This window comes from Thunnus maccoyii, chromosome 2 (genome assembly GCF_910596095.1).
Source record: "Thunnus maccoyii chromosome 2, fThuMac1.1, whole genome shotgun sequence".
Taxonomy (NCBI): Eukaryota; Metazoa; Chordata; class Actinopteri; order Scombriformes; family Scombridae; genus Thunnus; species Thunnus maccoyii.
In genome coordinates, this window is record NC_056534.1 from 17,922,643 (window position 1) to 17,949,109 (window position 26,467).

At 40.5% G+C, this 26,467-nt stretch overlaps 1 protein-coding gene across 3 annotated transcripts in view; it reads right to left on the bottom strand.

The window, feature by feature from the left end:
• ctnna2 (catenin (cadherin-associated protein), alpha 2) overlaps positions 1-26,467 on the bottom strand; it is a 338,033-nt gene that overhangs the window by 97,292 nt on the left and 214,274 nt on the right. For 2 of the 3 annotated variants that reach the window (XM_042431131.1, XM_042431122.1), the window contains one exon: positions 1,177-1,257. In XM_042431131.1, coding sequence (XP_042287065.1) covers positions 1,177-1,257 — 81 coding nt within the window. Of the gene's footprint in view, positions 1-1,176; positions 1,258-24,268; positions 24,305-26,467 lie in introns of those variants that run through there. The other variant, XM_042431154.1, reaches the window with a different exon arrangement.

Genomic DNA, 26,467 nt, shown 5'->3' on the forward strand with positions numbered 1-26,467 from the left:
AGAAGTGGAGCAGTGATAAATAACACTGGATACCTGAAATACATTTGATTGTTCACGAAAATCTTTGGCAGAGAGTGTTCAGTTCACCATGTCAAGCTGCAGACAAATAAAATAAAAGCCCGAAATATAAAGAGCTTGGGACAAAAATGAAAATTACGGTATGGGCATCGCAATTTAAGTTCTATTGTTCTAATATGTAATGAAGCATGGGAAAATTGGGCATTAACAATTCAAATGGTATTAAACATACTATAGAAGCACAGCATGTCAGTAGATAGCACTGGTAACTGACAGCAAGAACGCACTGGGTTCAGGTACTAGTGCTAGTTCTGTCTTGTGAAAGTTTCATGTTGTCCCTTCTTTGCATTTCTTGTGTGTGCTCCATCTACATATATGAGAAGTATTTGTTTGACTGTTTATTAGCCGTGTCAAGGAAACCCTGTGACCCTTAAAATAAGTATGGAGTATCAAGCTATGGCAGCAGTGAGTCTTGCAAATACTATGATTATTAATTATTATGTGATATGTTATACTGATGTCTGTCTGATGCATGATGTCTATGTGCAATGCTGCTGACACTATGAACTAAGCGTTGGTACCAAAATAAATTCCATTGACTGGTTGTGAGGTCATTAAAGGGTAAGTTTTGTGATATACTATATTTTTCTTACCGTCAACAAGTCCCATGAAAAGACCAAAACCATCAAGTATTGGATGTGTAGCCAAAACCTGATATAGCTTATTCTTATGTGTCACAGACCTCCATTGTTGTCAAAAAGCTATTAAAAACACGTCAATGTGCCACACCGTTGCACTGGGTGCCATGTTCCTTCATTACAATGAGCATGGGCACTGTAGTTTATCTGAGTCTGTTTACTCCAGTTTGACAAATGTTTGCCAAAAACTACAGTGCCCAGCTGTTGTAGGAAATTATTTTGCCTTTTTTGAAAATGAACGTATATATTTGTGACCTGTTTATAAAAATATTTATCTTCAGTAGGAATGTGCCACAGTAAGTAGGTGAAATTGGAAAGTGTTTTTTTTAAAGATTTGTTGAAAATACCATAAATATAAAAAATTGCCAGACTTAACCTCTTACATTAAGTGAATGGGAAAAACTGAGTGTTACAGTATTTAATAGGGATATTGAGATGTAACATGAAAACATGCACTCACCTGTCGACGCAAGTCCCTGGTCTTTTTGGTCATCTTATCAATAGCTGAGTTCAGTGGGTCACCTTTCTCTTTCCTGCCAGTCTGTAAGAAAAAACAAAAATAACACATTAATGCAATGATACGTCTTCACAATTTTATCTGTTTGACTTCAAACAAGGCACTGTATTTTTCACAGTGTACATTTTCTTGTTGAAGTGAATTCAGCAAAGCTTATGGGGTATATTTAGTGTAGATTGCCAATTATTAACATACATTTCATCACAGAATGCATGTTGACATTACAAGTGCTCCCTGATTAGACTGGAGTCAGTGAAAACATGACTCAATCAGTTTGGAATGTTACCTAGCAACTAGCCAATCTGGCAAGTATCAAGATTAGTCATTGCCAATTCCCCTGTGTGCCTCACTTCCTGTCATTGCCAACTCCTACTGGTGGCTTCAAGAGGGTGTAGACTACAACGTGCTTCACCTGAAACACATGGAGTCACCAGCTGCTTCTGTTCACCCAACAGTGGGGAGTTTCACTGGGAAAACAGCATGGAGCTTCTTGCTGTTCCAGATTTCCCTACTCTCCAATGAACAACCACTATAAACAACCAGTAGCAGTCGCTGACACAGCTACAAGGACAGCATCCCTTGCTGCCTTCATACATGAATATTGCCAATTGTGTTCATTGAAACGCCAGCACAAGGGAAAGGCTCATTTTCCTGCTATGCCACCTGGGTGCCCCATTAACCACTTAGAAGCTCTACTGTTTTTGCTCAGAAGCCGTGGAAAAGACAGGGGTGATTTATATTACTCCAGTTATTGAATTTCCACTTTTACTATCTAACTTGGGATGGCAGCTTGGCCTGAAGGTTAGAGAGATGCTGTCAGTGTCTTGGAGTGAACCATTTCTGCTCCAGGACACATATAAATGATCCTGTACTCTGATCCCTGTTGAGGAATGAATCCATGTGTGTCTCAGAGGGCAGTGCAAAGTTGTACAATCCTAATAATACTATTCTGAATAGACTCTATATGGATGGAGGTTGGGTTACACTAAGATTAATGCAAATTATTGTCACTAACTTGTTAAATGGGACTTCTTAAATTGGACTGAGCAGATGAGCGTGATAAAGGATGTTCCTTTATTTCTCTCTAAGGACTGTGGGTATTACAGTCAATGCAAAGTTTCACATGTATGTTGTCAGTTGGCTTGGTATTTATGTTTGTTTTCAAATCCACAGTGAAGTTCAAGGAGTAAAATGAATGGACACCAAAAACAATATTTGAACTGGTAAGGAGTGAGGAACTGGGACACTGCTAAAGAGTATTCTCCTTTTGTACTACATTGATGGCTATGCTCTTAATCAGGTGTTGCGTGGAGTAAAATGCCACCACACTTCACAACAAATGTAATTTGTTAATTAGTAATGCCCTTAATGTCCTACTAATGTTCTAATTACAACTGTATGTACTTTTATTTGTTTTTTAAGTGACAAATCTCTCTTTGGAATCTATAAATATAAAAGGATTTGTTGTGGTCTGGATGATGTGATTCATGTTCCAGTCAGACGCACTTAAATGCTTTGCTTGGTTATTTCACTTAACACAAGTCAAGCAATTAGTATCTTCAGGTAGCTGTGGCTTGATTTATTATAATTTTTTGCATAGAAAAATAAAAGGTAAGCAGGATGATCAACAGATGTAAGACACAGTGATTTTCTGACAAAGCAATACCAGCATACAAAATTAGTTGTGTCGTTGCCAAGCAACCATCTGACGATTCTGCCCAGGATAGCATGAAGATGAACAACCAGAATGCTCATCTGCCTTTGCAGGAAAACACAATACCTGGTGACACAGATTCCCATTCATCCATGTCTGTTTCAAATGACAAATTTGTTTGAGACAAACTGACCACAACTCCAGAACAACAGGGCTTAAGTAAAGGGGCTATTTAGTCGTTATCCTGTTTAATGAGACACAAAATGTGGTTGCTTATCTCAGTGCTGCTGCACTATTGTGCTGCCCTTTTGATAACTGAGTGGAACAGAACGCTGCTTATATGTGTCAAAGAGAACTAAATGAGACCCCATCAAACACCCACCTCATAGTAAATTCATCCCAAGGTTAACACTGATTGTCACTTTCAATGCCTTGGTCACTGTCAGGTTGTAAAATTACTATTTCCCCATTAGTTCTGAATATGCCTCCTATCACACAGAGAGAGCCTCTGCAGATTACTGTAAACTCAGACCCTCTGTTACGCAGAGCTACCAGCCACTCATGAATTTAAACCACAACATGCTGACATTAACAACCTGGGCCCTGTCCTTGAGGCCCTGTTTGGCTTAGGAAATAGTGAAATAGGAGCTTTCGCAAAGAACTTTACTGTGGTTATGATGCATCTATCATTGAGCAGGCACATTAAAAGCAACTGCTCCACTTTCTCTTCTCCTGTCCAAGTGGAAACAACCACAGCTTGAAACTGAAGCCAGTGCGGAAGACCCTTTCAGTGCAATACCACTAGTGGTCGCCAAATGCTGGCTCCAAATAATCCCTGGCTCTAACAGACTCCCATTCAAAAAGTGTCAACTTCTCTCATGAAATACTAAGTCAATACATTTTTTCAATGTGTCATTATCGTCTCAATCTCTAAATTTTGGCCCTCTAATAAGTGTGCTGGTGGTCATTTTGGAAATTATTGCTCCATTAATAAGATATCAAGATGAAAAGTAGCTTTGATGTCTGCCATGTGAGCGTTGATTGACAGCTGTAATTGGCAGTTCGCTCCTTGCCCCGACTTGCACTGAGTTGGACCATTGTCTCAGTATTTCGGTAAGTTTAATGTTAAACTTACCTGGTATTTTAGTAGTACTTACTTTTGTTCATAATAGAATTATCATTATTCTTGGTAAACTGACCCACTCAACCTCTCTCTGGCCTTTCTTTAGTGCTGCAATGCTGCAATAATTTTACTAACCTTGCTCTACTTAGGCCAGCTCTTCAACTTTACACTGACAGATCCTGAATAACACCCAATGAATTCATAAAAGTAGACAAATGACCAGTCTAGGTTAGTTAGCTTGAGGGTGCTATGAAAGCCAAGAATGCATCAAGAACAGTATATAATTGTGAGGATCAGGACAGGAAGGATACGGTTATTAGAAAAATGGCTATTTCATATTTGAAGTTACATTTATAAAAACATTATGTAGCCTAAAATGGCAGTAGGTTACCTAAAAACCTATTATTGGGGAATTGCAAGAAAGTTTCAGAGCGACAAAGACACAGAGCATTCCTGTAACCATAGTAACTCACTCTCCTGCATACGTGTGCACGGCACAAGAGGAGAGTGAGCAACGCTGTGCTGCTGCTAGAAGAGCCACTGACTAAGATTACTCTGAGCAGCATCCATGGGAATACTTGACGATATAGATTTATATACATTTTTCGCTTTCTTCCGGATTGTCTGAATAACTCGCTGCTGAACAGTGCTGCTGTTGCGCTGTGCTGCTCTGTCTTCTCTGTCTATGCGCTGTCAGTATCCACAACATTATCAGTTATGAATCTGTTTTTCACTGTGTGAGAAAATGGACGTGTGGCGTGAGAGTGTGTGAAAAGTGCCAATTGCGTGAGTCTCACAGTCAATGCGTGAGAGTTGGCAACCCTGTTGATAATGATACCTGCCGTGGTAACTAGCTAATGTTAGCACAAGTCTACATTGCTCGGTGTTCCTGGTAAATTAGTGTTAGCACAAGTCTACATTGCTCGGTGTTCCTGGTAAATTAGTGTTAGCTTTGGTCTGAGGTAGCAGGTTGTGTTTCCAGAGCTCCAAATGGAAAAGATGTTGCTGACCGTGAGCAGCAACTCTGGGCTTCAAACTGTCTCCAATGCAAGCAAATGGGTGACATCACGCCTTGCTACGTCCATCTTTATATACAGTCTATGCTCCCGTCTTACAAAAGACTTGACATTCGAGAAGATGCCAACTTAAGGACAAAAAACAATCTTTTATCATTTTCTTCATTTGGGAATTGTCACATTCCATGCTCAACATACATTTCAGTGTGGGTGTGTGCTGCAGGGAATTCCCATGTCTGCAAGGTCACTCATGTGAAAGTGCTGCTCAATGAAAATAGCCTATAGCCATAAAAACAGATATGATTCCCTTTCTGTCTCATGTATTGCTGCCTTGCCCTTGGCCAATGCTCACATAGCACATGTTTTCTTTCATATGGATGTTAAAAATTAGGAATATGTCATTTGTCTTCTAGCTCATACTACAGTTGGTCAACCTCACTTCTAATAGCAATCACACAGCGCAGTCATTTTTTTTTTTTTTTTTTTTTTTGTGCAGCAATGCACCAATCAAACAGAAAGGAAGAAAACTGGCATAATAATGCAAACAATATATTTGAGAGCAGCAAAGAAAAACCCACTTGACCCAGACCCCACTTCTATCCTAAGAAACATAAGTGTGCTCTGTGTGCATGTTTTTTTGTGGTTGTGTTCCAAATCATATTCTGAAACATACAGAAAACGACATTCAGTCAATAGTTGATTTAAATTGTATAGGCTCATGCACACCTTCAGTTCCTTGTAGGCAGGTGCGTAGGAGGAAATATCCATAGGCAAGAGAAAAGAGAATTCCCACACACTGTCCTTTTATTTGCCTTTACCTTCATCAGGTAAAACTTGTTATCTGATGAAGGTCTAAGGACCAAAATGTTGTATTTTTAATAAAGTTCATTGTGAGTCAATTGCTGATTGACACAGGGGGAGGAGAAGAAATGAAGACAGCATTCAGCTGCCTTCCATTATGTGCCACACACTCATTCAAGCACTCACACTTTCATGCGCACACACAGACAAACTCTTCTATGTCAAAGCAGAGGACATGACAACATTAGTCATTGTGCTGCCTAAAGAGCCTAATGTGTCATTAAGGCACCAGAGGGATGAACAGGATTAAAGATTTTCACCGCCAAAAATAAAAAGGGGCTTAACTGGAACCTTTCTGAGGACACTTCAAACATGCTCACATGATTTTTTGTATAACCGACAACTTGAATGAACTGAAAGAAAGAGAAAATGGTCAGGTTCTTGATGACCCAAACAATTCTTCACATTATTTAAATCATGAAAACAACAACAACAACCACAAAAAATTGCTAAACAAAACTGTTTTTTTTTCACTCTCTGGAATCAGAAATCCCAGCTGTTTTATTTCTCAAAACCCTGAACTCTTTAATCTGAGCTAAGGAGATTAAAACAGCATAGTGATGACAGTCTAAGGGGACAAAATCCTGCACCTGTTGTTTTGAGCTCCTGTTGACAACTGAGCAGTTGTTATGAAGAGGGTATATTTCCTTATAAATACCACAGTTCTTTGTATAATCTTGTATCTTCAAGATCAACGCAGCATGTGCTTGACAGTTACAGTAAGTCAAGAAGGCAACCATTAAATATTCTAAAAATATGCTTCCTTTATACTGTAATTACACTTCTGCTTTGATATGTCAAAACTATTTCACCCACTCATGAGACGGAAAAATGTATTGCTCATGATAGGTTTTCTGCAAAATATAAAATACCCAATTAAAAACACTATGCATGAATCTCCCATCACAAACTTTGTATACGAGGCAGTTCACAATGATGAATCATAGGTTAGTCAATGCGTCAGGCTCTTATTCAGCCCAGCTCAGTCAAAACTGTGGTCTTTGATATGCAGACCGGTTTTGACCGACCCGCATATGCGTGCATTTGTGTGCACGTGAGCATGAGAAACAAAGTAAGAGGGACAAACTGAGGCAAATCTCTGTATTTATGTGTCTACAGTGTCCATCTGGGAAACTATTTGACTTCCTTCCATTCGCATCCAGGTGTGCCCTGTATGTGTAAGCAACTGCGCTCTCCGATTTACAGCCATTAAAAGCTTGACAACACAGTTGGCTGTTGATTCAATTGTGTCCCATACAGCAACATTGAATGTTTAGTTTTTGACTGCCACATAATGGAATGTGCATGTTTGGTTTCTCTGGTAAACACAAGTGCCCGTGGTGTTTCGCAGACAATGTTCCCAACTGTCCCCATCCATTATTTTCCACCCCCTGGTGTGCAGTCATTCATTCTCAGTTGAGGAGAGGAAGATAGAGGAGGGTGTCTGAAAATAAGCATCTAGTGTGCAGGGTAATGGAAGCAGTAACACTGGAGTTATTCTTGCCCACTCAAAAGATGGCTGGTGGAACGGCTGAGGGCCCTGAGCATGTTCACTCTCTCAGGCCCTCCTAAAGTAAGTTGTGTAATTCAGTGGTGCACTGCAGTGCAAATTGCTTCTGTGTTTCTGACCTCAAACATGTAATGGTGGAATAAGACATACAGTAGTGTCTGGACAAGCTGAATAATGTGCAGAGCAATGTGGCACATGGTTTCAGGTATGATAGTTTTCCTTTCTCCATTCATTTTGAATTGGAAAGGAAGAGCTAGGGCTCAAATTAAAGTATTGTATCACTGACATTAAATATAGAAGTAAATCACAATAGCCATGCATTTGTAGCTCAATGTCTTTTAGTGGTGTTGGGAGACAATTAATTCTCCTTTGTGACACTTTTGATTGCTTAAAGCAGACTATAGCCTATGTTTATTTGTGAGCATTATGTGAATAAGTGTATTAAGCTTTTATTATTTTATGATGCATTTAAAAGAGAAAGTGACTGCGTTCACTCATTAATTGAAATAAATTCTGTTTTTTATCTCCACACCGCTGCACCTCCCTTGAAACTAATGCAACAAACATGACAATAGCAAGGAAACACTGGAAGCGAGGGGATGGTGAAAGAAGTGAGGAATGAATCTGGTAATTCATAGGCAATAACATGGCAAATCAAAGAAATGGGCAGATGAATCAGAGGGAAGAAAATAGGAGACAGGTGGGGGGGGGGGGGGGGGGGGGGGGGGGCATGAGGCATTCTGTCTCATTGTCTCCCAAGATCAATGTGTTAAATGATATCAATTCCGGCTCCTTGTCAATTCAATTAGGCAGGAGCAAGAGGTAGCCTACAATTACTGTCCATTGTGGTTACACTGTCTGCAGCGGGCTTAAAGGGGAAGGCAAGCTGATAACAAGAGGGTGAGAAAGTGTTTGTGTTTGAGCAAGCCGGGGGTGGGGGTTGATAATAGTGGTAACATGTTGGTCGGGTTACCAGCAGATAATGGGTAGCTAGATCCTCATTAAGATACATTGTGCTCCCTCAGCTGTAGTGCCATAGATGGGCCAATTTGACTTGTTCTCATTAAGTGGAACTTAAAGAGGTGCAGCGGTGGCTATCAGCTAGTTTGATTACAGGATACTGAAAAAACATGCCACAATGCCTGCGGGTGGAAGATGAGCGGTTTAGATTAGAATTGTTTTTTTCTTTTTGAAAATGAGATGACAGAGCAACATAGTACAGAAATAGATGCCATATCATAATCTCATTATAGCCATTATAAACCCCTGGGAAACTAATAGATATACAGTACAGGAACACACTGTAATGCTGGAGCAAATAAGCACAGAAATACCATTTTATAGTGTAGTGTGTGTATGTGTGTAGCAGTATGTTTCTGAGTGCGCGTGCACACACAGACACACACACACACACACCAAAACAGCCAGTCTGAATTTTGTTCTAAGGGGGTCAAAGGTGTGAAATTATAGAAAAGTTAGATGGGGAAGTGTCATTTTGTTTTTTCAGCCATCCATCTATCCATTATCTATATCTGCCTGTCTTGTACAGGGTCGTGGGGGTCTGGAGTCTATCCCATCTCACATTGGGCATACAGCCACCTTGGACAAGTCACCATATCACAGGGCTAACAAATACAGACAGACAGCCATTCACACTCACATTCACACCTACAGGCAATTTAGAGTCTCCAGTTCACCTAACTTGCATGTACTGTATTTTGTACTGTTTATGAGGGGAAAACTGTAGCACCAAGACGGAAGCCATGCAGACAATGAGAGAACATATAAAGTGAGCCACCACACTGAACATTATTTTCTTTATTTACTTATTTTTGTTTTTTATTTACTTTTTTTATATTATGATCTATTTCTTCAGCTAAAATGTGTCCCAGAGAAGAATCTGTCTTAAGCTTCTCAAATCTGATGTACAGTCAGAAATAACCAAGTAGATGAACAACATACAAATGTGAAAAAACAACTAACACATCCTTTATGAATTGTAAAAATATGTCTGGTCTATGCTGACTAAAAGCAGACCACATATATTCTGAATAATAACTCATACATGCAACACCATAGCCCTTAATATGTAATATAATTTGTGTTACATTTGAGCTGGGCACCGCAGATTGGTAAACAGCATTTCCCTGTACACAACATCTTGGATGACATTGACCGGACACATTATTTTTACACCTTACCTCCGAGGGTTTACATGCTTCAGCTATTTTTCTGACTGTTTCAAATAAGTTGCTTTTTTGAGGCAACTCTTTGAAATTTAATAAAAAGGGAATGAAAGTGAGTCATTGTTAACAGATGAGTTGCATACTGTTTAATACTACTACTACTACTACTACTAATAATAATAATGATAATAATATATTAATTTGTACCATGCTTTTTATACATAGTGAAACTCAACGTGCCACAGTATTAATACCATAGAACATACAACATAAAGAAAATAGTAATAAGAGTTAAGATGAAAAGGCCTTCCTGAATAGAAATGTTTTTAGGCCTTTTTTAGAAGAGACTAGGGTCTGTGCTGCTCTCGGATGGTTAGGAAGGCTGTTCCACGAGTGTGGTGCAGCAGAGCAGAAGGCTCGATCCCCCATGGTGCTTAGTACTGGGGGCCCGGGGGAGCAAGCTGTTGGCAGATCTGAGGGTGCGGGTGGAGGTTAGTGGTGTGATCAGTTCCTGTAGGTAGGGAGGTGCATGTTTGTTGATGGATTTGTATGTGAGAAGCAGGACTTTGTAGTCAATCCTGAAGAAGACAGGGAGCCAGTGCAATGAAAACAGAATTGGTGTTATATGTTTGTGTTTTCGCACTCTCGTCAGGATCCTGGCAGTGTTGTTCTGAATGTACTGGAGCTTCTGGATGCTCCTGCCAGGGATCCCTGTGAAGAGCACATTGCAGTAGTCTAGCTTCTGGATGCTCCTGCCAGGGATCCCTGTGAAGAACACATTGCAGTAGTCTAGTCTTGAGGCGATAAAGGTATGGACTCTTCATCTGACAGGGTTAGAGAGGGGTGGACTTTAGAGATTTTTTTGAGATGGTAGAAAGAGGTTTTGCATAGATGTCTTACATGGTCATCAAAAGTCAGCTGAGGGTCCAAACCTAACACCCAGATCAGTAACTGAGGAGGAAAGGGGGATGTATGGGCTGTCCAAGGTGAGATAAGGTATCAGGGATGACTGAATCTAGTGTGGAGTGCCAATAAGGAGACCTTAAGTTTTGCTGCTGTTTAACTGGAGGAAATTTGTGCTCATCCAGGTTTTTAGCTCCTTAAGACAGGTGCTGAGGCGTGACATGGCTGCAGAAGAGCTTGGAGCAGTTTTGATGTACAGCTGGGTATCATCAGCATAGAAAGGACAAGACATCTGATGTCTGTTGATGACATGTCCAAGGGGGAGCATGTAGAACAGGATGGGAACGAGAACTGATCCTTGCAGAGCACCACAGGTGACAGGGAGCAATCTAGACCTGCATCCTCCCAGTGAGACATACTCAGTCCTACAGAAAACCAGTGCAGCACTGAAACCAGTGCACAGTCTGACAGTCCAATGGTGGTGTGGAGGCGCTATAAGAGGATAGTGTGATCCACAGTGTCAAATGCAGCACTCAGGTCAGGAAGAATTAGGAGAGAAGGGGACCCTGCATCAGCTGCCATCAGCAGGTCATTCACAACCCAGAGCAGACCTGTTCCACTGCTGAATGAAAACCTGACTGAAAATTTTCAAATAGGTTGTTGTATTTAAGGTGGTCCTGAAGCTCAAAAGAAACCACCATCTCTGGCACCTTGGACAGGAATGGGAGGTTTGAGAAAGGTCTGTAGCTGGCAAGAACTTCTGGGTCCAGGTAGGCTTCTTGAGGAGGGGGCAAATGACAGCGACCTTGAGGGCTGAAAATGGGGACGTATGATTTGAACAGAGCTGTGGGAATGACGTCCAGGGCACAAGTACAGGGTTTCATCTTCCTGAGGTTTTCCTCAATGTGGCTCTGCCTGACACCAGTAAAACTGAGTAGAGACAGCAAGCTGCCAGACAGAGGGTCGATGACAGGAGGAGGAGACAGGAGGAACTGGACATCAGAGAGCGGATGTTGTTGACCTTGGCTCTGAAAAAGTCAATGAAGCTGTTACATGGCTCTTCTGTAGCCTCAATTGGGGAAAATGATTGTGGCTTCAAGAGATGATTTATGGTAGAAAAAAAGATGCTTAGGGTTGCCAGGATTGTTATTAATTAGGTTGGAGTAGAACTGTGACCGAGCATCTTTAAGGGACTTTGAGTAAGCCCTTTGATGTTCACAGAAGGCCAGTTCATGGACAGCAAGGCCCAGAGCATCTGAAGCATTGTTCCAGGACACTTCCAGCTGTTTTTATTTTCCGCAGGTCATGAGTGAACCAGGGAGCAGAGCGTGAAAAATTGACCTTACATGTCTTGTTGTTTTTTATGTAATGTTTTGTATATAGGTCTGTACACCAGACTTTCTGTTTTTTTTATTAATGAGGTTTAATGAAAGTGATAATGACCAAAGGCAGTGCTCTCAATCCTTGTCCTTGGGACTCCTGATGCACCACATGTAACTCATTATCCTTTATGTTTCACAAATTGTACACATCAGTTATAATTTTGAGGAAGGCACAAACAACGCTTATCTAGCCTATTTAAACACTAACAAATTAAAACCTTAGTTTTAACTAGTGTCACCAAAAAATTGGTCCAATCAGTATTCAATTATTTTAAAAAGCATATACCGGTTATTATGCTATTAAAAGGAAAATAATATGGGGTCAATAATTTGTTAACTGACCTTATACGACAAAAAATGTTATGAGTATTTTTAATTATTAGCAATGTTACTAAAAACTAACTCATTTATTGATAGAAACACACACACACACACAAATGCACACATACACATCTACTTCTCAAACCCAATTAAATTCCTCTGTGGAAGAATGAATGAGTAGCCTGAGCTCCTGTGTGGAGCCTCAGGACAGCCAGTACACTCCCAACCCCCCATGTGCTGCCTATGCGAGGGCTTCATGTCTTTTCTCCTCTCACATGGTTGCCCATAGTATCTATAACGGTGCTGTTTGAGCCTGGTAGTCTCCTGTCAGTTAGAGTTAATGCAGCCGAGAACGGCACAGCCTGAGGAGGAGCCGGAGTGCCTTCTGGCACAAGCTCTCTTATGTTTAATGGCTGATGCCGTTTGCTTACTCCTCTCATTACACTGGCTCATGTTTAGACTGTGGGCCTGTCACTGGCTATTAGCATCTGTGGTCAAGCAGGCTGTGGATGAGAGGAAGCATCTGGCTTATCATCAAGCACATCGTAAGTATGAAATGAGCAGTTTGTTTAGGATGGGGTAAACACAGAATGAAGGATTAACACCCTGTGTTCATGGATACATGGTTAATCGGTAGATTGATGCAACACAAAACTAAATCCTGAGACAGAAGAATGAACTTTTATGTACATACAGTATAGCATTTTAGCTAAGGAGTCTATGTGTACAGTACCGGTCAAAAGTTTGGACACACTTTCTCATTTAAGGGAATGGGAAGGTGTGTCCAAACTTGGTACTGTATACTTACATAGACTTCTTAAAGGTTATTCTTTTCAGATATTTGCCTTCATTTGAGCAATGAATAGTGCAGATTGACAGGAATTATCTGGGTACAACAAACGGGAGGACATGCAACAAAGGTCCCAAACTGGAATTTAACCAGGGACATTGCAATTATGAAGTACTTGTCTCACACTACTAGGGCACTTTTTTTTTGTTATAACACTGATCATTTCTACAAATGCACAATAATAACCTAACTGAACATAAATGAAGAGAAACTTTAATGGTAGAGAGGACAAAATGGATGGAAATAATGGATAAATGTGCCATAACTTGAAGCAAGGTTTTGAATTCCTGGACAGAAGTTAGTTCTAGGAAATCCAGACCTTCTACAGCCTTTTCACATACAGGGAGGTTACAGACATAATAAAGAGTTTATTATCCATCTCCCTTTGTGAGATTCAGTACAATGGCATTACGAGGGTGCAAAACAGTCTGAAAAATAAAGGTATGGTAGTGATTGAGCAGGGAAGGACACAAACTTGGAAAGGAATATAACAAGGATGTTTGAGGACTCAGAAGTCTATAAAATACTTCATGTATCCCTGGAAGATGTACACAACATGTGAAGATGCTGAACTCTTGTAGGGTGTCTAACTACAAGACTGTAAGAACAGGTCAAGATCCAGTTATCATAACAATAACAATGGTTTGAAAATGCTGGAATGTACAATGTGAAATGTCTACCTTGGTTATTAAGATTTGTCTGATTGAATATTTGATGCTTTCATAGCTCGTGCATTACGTCAGCAGAAAAGCAAAATGGGACATCATGCGTAGATGCAGGGGTTTAAGAGGGGAACAATGACAGATATGAGAAGGGTTAAAATATTAAGTGTGCTGGGCTGTAAACCAAGGTTTTAGGTGCATAGTTTCAGGAGAATAAGAGCAGGAGTGAGGGGAAATGTCTGGTTATCAGACAGAAAGAGAGAGAGCAGGGTATAAAAAAGTCTAGTCCTGCAGTAGCAGTATGGGGAGCTAGAGCAATGCTGCCTGCAGCCTCCCTGAACTGAATAGCAAGTAGTTTGCGAGGGAGGGACTGAAGGAAGGGCAGCAGGAGAGAAGAGAGGCGAGGGAGGGAGAGGCTGAGAATAGGTTAGAGAGGGTGAGAAAATAGAGAGTGGTGTGATATCTGTGAGAGCAGAACTGTGGTAAAGAGAAAAAAAGCAAGTCAATGGGGTGAGAAAAAGGTTTGAGTATCATTGATGTACTTTTGTTTCACCGCAGAGCGGAAAAAAAGGCAATTTATCACACACACACACTTGCCTATACATGCATACACAAACATGACGTTGCTGTCTGCGGGTACTTGGCGCTGTTTTTGAAAATGGAGTGTTGCGTCAGTTAGGCTAAAAGCTATGGAACGTCTGGAACACCTGAAACAGGGACTAGGTCAATCCAATTTAAGGACGCGTTCTTAATATCAGGAGACATAATCCAATTTCATCATCATTTTCTCTTTCCTGCATTGCATCATCCCATTCTCCACCCCTCCACAGTGGATCAGAACAAACAAGGGACATGTTATAGACTGGGGGATTTTCACTTGTGGGACAGAAAGCAGACATTAGTGTAATGTTGACTGTGAGGGTCAGAAATCTCAATTACTTATCCATTAAATCATGTCCCCGTCTGATCTCCTCAACTAAATATATCCTGATGAAGTCTCATCCATATCCTATATTCTATTCAGAATCTGTGAATAAGTGCTATGAACAATCATACAAACTTAATGAAATACTTCCTCGAGCATTAAAGGTCCAGTGTGTAGAATTTAGTGGCATCTAGTGGAACGGACTTGGCAGAAATGGAATATAATATTCATAAGCATGTTTTCATTAGTGTATAATCACCTGAAGATAAGAATTGTTGTGTTTTTGTTACCTTAGAATGAGCCCTTTATATATACACAGGGAGCAGGTCCTCTGCCACGGAACCCACCATGTTGCACAGCATGTTTCAACAGTAGCCCAGAATGGACAAACCAAACACTGTCTACAGAGAGGGCCTTTCATGTTTTTTGCGAGTTTCGCGGCCACTGTAGGTTCTCCGACACACTTGGAAGGGGAAGGTGAGGCAAGGTGTATTCAGTTGGTTGCAACTGCAATTGCAATTTGTGGTGTGATGCACAGTTCAATCAAATGATGAAGATATAAAGTGCAGAGAATATCAATTTATTTCAGCAAAAAATGTGAATGATGAAAATGTACAGAGGCAGAGAAGCAAGGGAAGACACTGACTTGTGTCTAAACATTATCCACCTTCACACTTGCTTCAGACTCCATCCCGGCTTTCCTGATGGTCTCTTTCCACTGATTGCTTGCAACTGTCAAACCACCCCTCTATGTGACCTCTTAACTACACTGTGTGGAGCACAGGATTACAAGTTAGTAAGGTAGCTGCAGAAACCTGAACTGACTGACAAAAAAAAAACTAGTTTTTCAGAGACTGGTCCCACACCATCTTTCACACACTGCCTCTCACAAATGAGATGTAATGTGGATGTGAAGACATCCAAAACCAGTTATCTATACACTGACACAACGTGGTTTCAAATAGTTCACTGCACAGGCCCGCAAAAATGAACAGACTGAAAAAATGTGACCAGCAAACGCGTTCTCCAGAGCTGTGAGCCCTTTGCTCTCAATTGTGAAGGTGTTGGTTGTCAGGGATAGCAAGGACTATAGAGATTGATATGCGTGTTTTTGTAAACCAGGATAATGATGACTCAAGCTGCTCTTCTGGGTGGGTTGATGTGTGTAGGTAGCACTAATCAGGGATTAGGGTGGTTTGGGAAAAGGAAAATATGGCCTCAAGTCTGACAGCGAAACAGAGCCAGCAGCGGAACAAATAAAAACATGCTAATGATAGCATGATAACACTAACACACCTATTGTAGATTGTGGCTGAGCCCACCGTAGAGACAGCAGTTGTATACAAAAACACCACAGATATACTTTACAGAGCTAGACAACAGTGTGTTCCCTTGCTGTAATGATCCAGGGTGCAACAACTTCAAAGACTGCTGGAGCTGGTTGAACTGGTGAAATGATTATGTCTCCCACTATCCTTTCATGTGGGCTTTGTCAGTCCAGCCACGCAGCAGTGCAAGCCACTAACAGAGTTGTTGCTGCTATTAGTTGCAAGGAATAAGGAACAGTAAAGCCACAGAATATCTGGACATGATGTAAGTGCACTGCGTGAGGATGGATCAGGCGATGGGACTTACTGTCATGGTGGGTGTTTGGGGATTGATGTCTTTTCAAAGGACATCTATTCTCTTCCTTAAGCTGACTTATAAAATGTATTCCTGCAATGGTCACAGCTGTTAGAGTGCAACCAGTATTTTCAGGAAATGACATGCAGACATCACCCTTGAAAATATAATAATATTAACTTTATTTATATAGCACCTTTAAAAACAGAGTTTACAAAGTGCTTTGACAGACAACGCAAAAGCAGGATACTCAGAAGGCAAGATAACAACAGAAAGCCTAACAGTAAGGCAACACAAAAGCAAGACAAAATTAAGGTAAAGTTAAGATGAAGTTAAGAGTAAAGACTAATGTAAGACAAAAGATGCAAAAACAGAGGAGTGAGAAGACGGGATGATGAAAGATAAAGACGCTAAAAGAGATAAAGGACAATAAAAAAACATAAATATAAATAAATACAAATAAAAAGAATTTTAAAAAAAAAGACGACATCATACAAAAGCAAGTCTAAAAAAATGGATTTTAAGAAGAGATTTAAACAAAGTCACTGATTCTGTGAGCCTTATCTCCGCAGGTATGTCATTCCAAAGCAGAGGGGCCCTGATGGCAAAAGCACAGTCACCTTTAGATTTAAGCTTCGACTTTGGAACGGCCAGAAGGGCCCCACCTGAGGATCTGAGGCTGCGAACTGGCTCATTTGGGGTCAACATTTCTGTTATGTAGCTTGGGGCCAGACCCAGACGTGCTTTAAAAGTGATCAGTGAAATCTTAAAATCAATTCTACATCAAACAGGGAGCCAATGGAGAGAAGCCAGGATTGGGGTGATGTGATGTCGTCCATTAAAACCAGTAAGAAGCCGAGCTGCAGCATTCTGAACTAATTGGCCGTCATTTATCTAACCGTCTTGGAAACGGCGCACATTCAAGCTCTAGGAGAGACATATGAACCTCGCTACATTTGATTTATTAAACTGTCGCACAACATCTAAATGAGCACTGATTTGTTCACAGGCTGAAAAATTGATTCAGCTGTGGAAACAAGGAAATGCTGCACTAGTCTCTTATTTACATACAACACAACCTAATCTATGTGCGTTTGGCAACTGTTGGCCTATTAAACAGCAGGCCTAGTGCAGCAGAATTTTTATACCCTGCATGACAGAGAGAACATAGTAAAAGATCTGCTGTGTCTACTGGGCTTCACCATAAGAAACGGCCTTAATGAAGCCCATGTTCCACTATCAGTTCTGCTCCATAAAGACCTTTCAAGTGATTCCATAGAGACTGTACGAATTGTCACATTAGAGGCATGCTATTGTTCATGATTTCAATGCAAAATTTAACTCGTGTTCAATTGTTCAATGATATGTTTCAATATAACATAAAACCTTAATGTGCTTTAAATGCACATTGTTGTTCATGTCCAATGTCAACGCCGATGGGTGGACACAATTAGATGACCACTGCATCTAACAACAGGCCTACAATAAATGGTACTTTTGTGAAGCCTGTTTTGTTCATTTCTTTTGTGATGTTGTTTTGGTCTGTAGCAAAGATGTAAACTAAATGAGTAAATCAAGATACAGAGTACAACAGGGTTTTTTCTCTCCAGAAATCTAAATACACAAAAAAATAATGAAAAAATAATCTATAAAAAGGACCTGGAGGACATGTCCATTATTCTTAGAATTTTTTTTTTTTTTTTTATGAAATTTTAATGTCATGTTTGGAAAACCTTGGCCATGTAAATACTACTGTGTGCTCTGCCTGCAATAACATTTATGGTAGTCAGGGAGCAGCATATCAGGAATTTGTGGGCATCACATGGAGGGTGAAGTGTGCCCCTGGGCTGGCAAGCCTTACTTTCAGCGCTGTGACAGGGTCAGGTCTCTGCTGTGGGTTATCATCTTAATTATGCATGGCCAATCTGGTAGACAAGGCTCTGGTGCAGGTGGGCAGCTGCACCAGACAGTGGCTGAGAGAAGAATGACATGATGTATACTGTCGATACCTAGTCCCTGTTCCTGGTAAGTTAAATAGAGTGCTGCCAATGGTTAATATAAACTGGGCTTTGTCACTCAGATTGGCAAGACTGAAATTTTAAAGCCCTGCTTTGCAGCTCATAGACAGAGCAATCTTCATTACAGTCACTACAACATAGCTGGGCAGAACAAACAACATTTAGAGCCTTGCCAGTTGTGGGGCCAACAATGTTAAGGCACCCGATGGAGCTTTCTGCTAAAGAAAAAAGTTTACAAGGTATAATAAGGTGAGTGCATTTTCTTCCTCATAAACATTTGAAGAGACATTTTTTTTTGGAATATTTTGGATTATTGAATTCTTTTTTGCTGACTAGAAGTCGTTTTTTTCCCCCCCTGACAGACAGACTCATAATTCATAATTCCATACTCCTTCCCATTTCCTGGAACAACTGATGCTGTTATTTTTCTTGGGAGTACAGTCTCCATTTTAAAAGAGCACTTCCCACAGTAATAGAGTTCAGCAGCTTGTCAATAAGCTCTGTACGCAAAAACTCCTTTCATACATGCACCCCTTTACATTAATCTAATGGCAATTTAACATGTTGGTTTCATTTCTGTAACACTTTCAACACCGCACGAGCCTGATTTGAATGCAGTCAGATTAACATAAAGACACAGCAGCACAACATAAACATGCAAAGACAGACAAATGCACATCTTGTTCCACCTTCTAAGATCACTGTGAATTTATTACTCAATCTTCATCTCTTGCGCACAAAGAAAATAAAATCAGTTTGATAAACTATGAACTGCTGTGAAAGAGCCAATTCTAAGTCGTAGGGGATCTTCTCATATCAGATCAGTCTATAAAAACTATTTTCCCCTCATGGTGCGACTAGGACAAAAGAGATTTAAAAAAACAAACAAACTCTGCAATAACCAACCACAATAATGGTCTCACCAGCAATCTCCTCCTATATGTAAAAAAAAATCATTCATGCCAACTACATGGATGACTAAATGAATATCTGGAAAAACGTTTTACATGAACATAGAATGTGAGCAAAAAGGAATAAAATGTGGATCCCAATTTATCCAATGCTTGTGCACTGTCGGACTTCATAAAACAGACAGCCAAAATTTCTCTCTAATAATGTCAAATGATGAAATTGATGCGAAAATGAACTGTGAGAAGCGGGGTAGAGTGTCACTGGCGCTCACGATGGTAATTAATAAAGGCTTCAACAGCAAAATAAGTTTTAAAATCCATCAGTGACTCAGCGTGTGAAAGAACAAAAAGCAGACTTTTTCCTCCTAATCAGAACAGTTTAAAGTCACCACTGCTCTCTCTTTCTCTCTCTCTGCTCCTTTTCATATACCAATTACCAAATATCGTGCGGACGCACAGCTCTTTCCATAAATGTCCTTTCATGTCTGAGTAAAGCTGTAAGCAACATTAATGTAAAAGACACCCATGTCTGAATGACAAGCCATCAGTTTAACAGATAGATAAGACCAGCGGTGTTACCTATTCCAAGTCTGAAAAGGGCTAAAGCGTGATTGTGATTCAGCTCTAGAGTTCTTGTTTCAAATTACTGTGGTGGAGGGAGTAAATCATGCAAAAACCTTTTTACACGGTTAAACACTGAGCAAAGCACACACATATACACACATACAAACACAAAGGCAGCAGAGAGGAAGTGAGGCTGCGAATTTTTTCTCTTGTCAGAGGATTTAGCTGCCATTGTCTGCTGCCAGAGATGGCACTCTGCTTTTTAATCAAGGGTGCCGTCCTGAAACTAGTGGCTTTGTGACGTGATAACAATTGTATTTTTAAATTTTTTTTTTTTTTTACTTATACTGTGTGGGGCTCTGGGGATGTGTCATTATGTAATGTCACATTGCACAGATCCCCCATATGTATTAGGATTTAGTTATCTTTATATTGTGCCTGTGGTCAATTTAGAGTATGTCATATAGCTCGGATTGTAGCAGTGTAGATAATACCTTCTTGTCTGGGTTGATCTATACTACTGACTTGTACTGTAACGTCAGTCAGTAGAATTACCCAAGGTGGTCAGTTTCATGTGATACAGTAAATTGGATATGATGAGCAACATTAACGATTAAAGGTGACATTTTCTCCTAGGGATACAGAGCAGTGTTAATAAACCCTTGTAGTTGCAGTGCACAGTTTTCTGATCTTTAAGTCTGAATTCAATCTTGTTGATGTAAATTAATAGTGAAGATCCTATTAAACCTTTAGGGTGGGAACTTCCTGTTTTCTAAATGTGTAATGTTCAAGGGGAAGAAAAGGTCAAATCTGCTGCTGAAGCTGTAGAATCTTACCAGACTTATGCAACCCTCGATCAAATCTGTTTTTATAATCCTCCAGCTGTTTATCAGCTGAAAGAGAAAGATATATCTGCAAATGCCAACATCTGTACAGTACAGTGTAATGAGCCGTATTCAAACACATAAGAAGTGACCACGGAGACAATCAAAGTCAGCAGAGACGTAATGTAATGTTATGTAATGCTTAATTCAATATTTTGTTTGATATTGCCCTGCTAAGGACAAACACTGCTTAAGTTAACGTGACTCCATCATCATCGTCAGTTTGTCCTGGCTTGTGCATTTCTACACTGTACATTTTCCTTGAAATATCTAAAGTGAAGTGTACCCAAAAAAAACCTGGTGTAATTTGCTCCATATGTAAACACTAGCTGCCAACAACTATGACACACTAGTCCCTGAAAAACCCTGAAGGCATTGCAATGTGACATAAATTCCAAAGCTCAACTATAATTTGCCGGTAAAACAATCAGCATGATATTGTAACACCAACCGGCACCATGTGAGTAATGATTCTGTTATAGTTATGTGGCAAAGTACAGAGATGAGCACCTTTAACAGTGACAGGAACCCAGAAAATGAACAAGAAAGAGCCATAAGCATTCCTTTCACTATCAAAACAGTGTCAGTTGACCTTTAATCCAACTTTTTACTCTGTTTTTATGAATGCTATGATCTGTAAATGAAAAGCTCAGAAGACAAAACATCCCCCTAAGCTCTGAATCTAGACTAGCTGTAGGAAACTCTAGGTTTTCTACAGGTAGTTTGGTTTTGTCACATACCAATAGACATGCATATTGGGTAGGTATTATCCTTTCACTGCCCTTGATCAAGGTTCTGGCATGGGAACTAAAGCTGAGGACCATGTGGGGATTATTAAAGGACAATTTTAACATCCCCCTTAAGTCTAGGACATATTATAAACAGGTGTTGTGGGGATTCCCTCTGTGAACACAAAGGAAATGCCTCCTTTTTAGGTGAGCCAGGTATTTGTGTGCAGAAATCATCCATAGAGAAACAGAGAAAGATACTGAGGACTTGCCTAATATGTTAGTGTTCTACATTTGTAATAGACTTAATATAACTTTAGATCTAAAGATCTAAAAGCTTGACTTCTACCATGTTACTGCACAGTTTTGGCGCTGTACCTTTACTGTGCGTAGACCTGACAAATTGATCTGTGAGACAATTACATTGGCTACTATCTGGCCTATATGTGGCTCACAGGCCAGAATTAGCAGGTGTGTATCATGGATTTAAATTTCCTTTTGGTCTCCACTTGCTATAGCAATACACTCTTTTAAACAAGTTATTAATAATTTCACCTTTACATTGAGTGTAAATGTTTAATCTATACCGGGAGTGGAGAATGTGCTCTGTATGTTACCTGTTTTGGAAGCACATGAAAGCATATGCACACCAACACACATGCGGGCATGCCACCACACAAACACAAGCACACTCACGTACTTGAGTGCCAGATTACAGTGTTTAACCACTGAGGTCATGTTAGTGTAATTTTATCAAGTGCTATAGAAGTTCACCTAACTACTGAGTTCTACTTTGGCACTGTCTTCTCCAAATGTGACCCTGGTTGCTTCCTATGCTGGCTGTGACAAGACAAAGCACAGCACTGAAGGATAAGGCCTGCGTAATTTTATCTTCTTCATTCATCTAATCTACTTCAAGAATTTGTCCTACTCACCAGTGTAGCTACAGCCTGATATTGCTTGTGCCTCTGTGCAATTAAACTCCACTGCCTTCTGAAAACCATTAAAAACACCAGTGCCGTTTATTCTGAAACAACTGTGCACAACTCCACAACAACTGCATTTTCGATATCTTAGAGTAGCTCTTTGTTGGGTAGAAACCATGCTTGGGGCACACGCTTCCGTGTTTACAGTGCTCTGCTAGTTTGACAAGCTGGGTGGAATAACACCATACTGGTACAAAAGTATACCCTACACCTTGGGCTTTGGAAGAAAAATGTCTGAGGATGTTTATCAAATGTGTATGGAGAGAGGAGGAGGCATTCAGTAGTTTCTCACAATATTTGAAGGGGGACCTCATTCATAAACATTGTGTTCACACTTTTCATGCAAGAGCTGGGATTCATAAAAGCCAAGGAGATGGTGACCTTTGCATACAAACATTTTGGAAACACTGTGATTCTAAAGGAGTAAAGCAGTGAATCAAAATAAATGTATTGTTATAATGGTACTTTCTATCAAATATTGACACCCTGAATCCATTTTTACAGACATCCAATAAACAAAATCAATAAGAATAATCCAGTTGGAGCAGTTTATCTGTTGCTTTATGCTAAAAGTTGGTTTGCCAAGTAGCCTCTCTGTATTTAAAATTAACTTCCCTTATGAGCTCATGTTTGTCATAATTAACAGCTACAAATTCAAAGCAATTCTAGGCAACTAATACACATCTCCCAATGTCAGAAAGGGTTTATAATAGACCTTTAATACTTGTTATAGTAGGAAAAACACTAATAATAATAATAATAATTATAGCAATACTGATAATAATAATAACAATAATATTTTTATTTATGTAGCACTTTTTAAAAACATTATTTACAGCGCTTAAGGTGGTGTTAAGGTGGTGTTAATAACATTAATGATGGCTCTGTTCCATGTCCCAGAAAGCCATGGTCGTGTGACATTGAGCCATCATGCACAATAGCAGGACCCTGAAACTGAAGCAGCTAAATAGAATTCTGGCGACATTAGTTTTATTATTAACTCCTGTGCTTTTCCAACTGTGACATGTCAAAATGGCTTCTGTTTAAAAAGCCTGTCACAGTGCACAATAATACTGTACACAGCAGTTGCTCTTCTGGCACATGGGGGATCATACATTATCTGACAACTCATTATGCAAAATGAGAATTGAATTTCAAGATCTTTCAGTCTTCAGTCATTTGTGACCAGTCAAAAATGTCGCTGGTGTTTGGGATCTCGGACTGGTAAATCCCTGTACAGCATTGACATAGTACTGATTTTTTCATCTTCATTACTCCATGACATCTCCCTATTTGTCAAATTAAGAAGTAAATAAAAACAAGTTAAATTGGGTGATGTCATCATGGGTCTGTTTTATCAAATGGCAATAATCATTGTGCAACCAAACGTACAAGATTTGTTTTGGTGCTTGTGTTGAGGTGGGAGAGAGGACACTCTGTATTACGAGGGAACGCTGGCGCATACTGGCTGTCGTTCCTCTTTGCTAAATAGACAACTGAATGTGAACTTCACTGCTCGTGTAATTAACATGGCCTTCCTGCATTTTGCTTAAGCTTTTTATGTTTTTCCATTTTCTGTCTGTGTGTTTTGATAGCTCCTTAAGTTGGAATACGTTCTATCAAACTGGTGGATTTTGGATTAACTGAAGTAAAGTACTGCCTTTTTTCTCTACTGGGATGTATGGATTTTGGATTATTCAACGTTAAGTGCTTCCTACCTGCTCTACTGGGACTTCTTTTCTCTGGAGGACAGTGGCGGTCTCTTCCTCCCGCCTGCTGGCTCAAGTGTGCCATAAAGCCCCGTCCGGCTCCCCTCTCTATCAGCATGGAAATCACCCAGAGCTGCGCTGTCACTGATGGACTCTAGTGACTGTTTTTCTTCAACTGGTGCTTCCCTCATGTTTGCTGTAATGATCTCCACTGTGTCACTGCAACTGCGGCTGTTACCAATGCTGCCATTCTGCCTAAACGACACAACTGCTTTAATTATGATGTCCTACACCACCACATAGCAATGGAGTTTACGCAGCTTCCTAATTACACCTGACAAGGGTTTTTTAACCCGCTGCCAAGAGTTTAGGATGTTAAGAAACAGACCTTGTTACATCCATAGAGGCTCACGTTGTGGTTTCAATGTGGAATACAGAAGCAAAACAAACCTGGGCATCATCACTGGAAACATTGCAAGACTACCCCATACCAAGCGAGATGCAAAATATGGAGTGGATCACAGTATACTGTTGAATTTTCAGAAACTTACATTCTCAGCTCTGTCTCCTGCCACCATGGAACTATTTAAAACACAATCTCTCACTGATAAATCCCTCCTCATACCTGACCACATCTTGGACAAGGTGCTTGATTTCATGTGCCTAACTGAAACCTGGCATAAACCAGGAGACTACTCTGTGCTTAATGAGGCCTGCCCTCCTGGGTATGGTTACATGGAAAAAGCCTGCAGCTCTGGCCGTGGTGGTGGTTTAGCAATCATACACCAGACTGAACTGAAACTCTCTCCCCTGCCAATGCCTGATCTTTCTTCTATTGAACGCTTTGCTCTAAAATGTAAACCTCCATACACATGACACATGACAGTGCTTCTTATCTATCGCCCCCCCAAACCAAACTCATCTTTCCTCCCTGAGATACATGACCTCCTCACCTCATTCTGCTGCATGTCAACCAACATCGTCATTGTTGGTGATATGAATATACCTTTTGACAACCAGTCCTGTCATTTTGCAGTGGAGTTCCTGAGTCTGATTGAATGTCTTGGCCTGAAGCAGCATGTTGATGTCCCTGTCAAACCAGGGGGCACACACTGGTCATCACTGACTCCGCCCCCATCAATAACCAAGATGGTCTCAATGGATTTGACATTCCTGTCACCCCCTACTAAACCTCAGAACTAGAAAAGCATTGACCCGGTCATCATGACAGTGGACCTCCAGCACATCACCTGCCCAGCTTCTGCATCAGTGGATGAACTAGAGGCATTCTACAATACATCTCTGAGCAGTGTCTTTGATTTTCATGCCCCTGTCAAGATGTGTGAGGTCAATTTTTCCATGTTCTGCTCCCTTGTTCATTCATGACCTGTGGAAAAAAAAAAAAAAGCTGGCCATGTCCTGGAACAACGCTTCAGATGCTCTGGACTCACCATAAACTCCGTAAACTGGCCTTCCATGGACATCAAAGGACTTACTCAAAGTCCCTTAAAGATGCTCGGAAACAGTTCTACTCCAACCTAATTAATAACAATCCTGGCAACTCTCAACATCTTTTTTCCACCATAAATCATCTCCTGAAACCACAATCATCTTCCTCAATTGAGGCAACAGATTGAGCAATGTAACAACTTCATTCATTTTTTCAGAGCCAAGGTCAACAACATCCACTCTCTGATGTCTAGCTCTTCCTTTCAGTCACTAATCTGGGTTTTAGGTTTGAGCCTCAGCTGAGTTTTGATGACCATGTAAAACATCTATGCAAAACCTCTTTCTACCATCTCAAAAACATGTCTAAACTCCACTGCTCTCTAACCCTGTCAGATGCAGAGAAACTTGTCCACGCCTTTATCTCCTCAAGACTGGACTACTGCAATGTGCTCTTCATAGGGATCCCTGGCAGGAGCATCCAGAAACTCCAGTACATTCAGAACAGCGCTACCAGGATCCTGATGAGAGTGCAAAAACACAAACATATAACACCACTTCTGTTTTCATTGCACTGGCTCCCTGTCTCCTTCAGGATTGACTACAAAGTCCCCGTACTCATATATACAAATCCATCAATGTGCCTCTCTACCTACAGGTACTGATCATACCACAAACCTCCACCTGCACCCTCAGATCTGCCAGCAGCTTGCTCCCCCAGGCCCACAGCACTATGCTCCACACCATGGGGGATCAAGCCTTCTGCTCTGCTGCACCACACTTGGAGAACAGCCTTCCTAACCATCTGAGGGCAGCGCAGACCCTAGTCTCTTTTAAAAAAGGCCTAAAAATGTTTCTATTCAGGAAGGCTTTTTCATCTTTCTACTATTTCCTTTATGTTGTGTGTAGGGCTGTCACGGTTAAGGAATTTCACCTGCGGTGATTCAGGTTGGCTCAACAGCGTGTTATGTG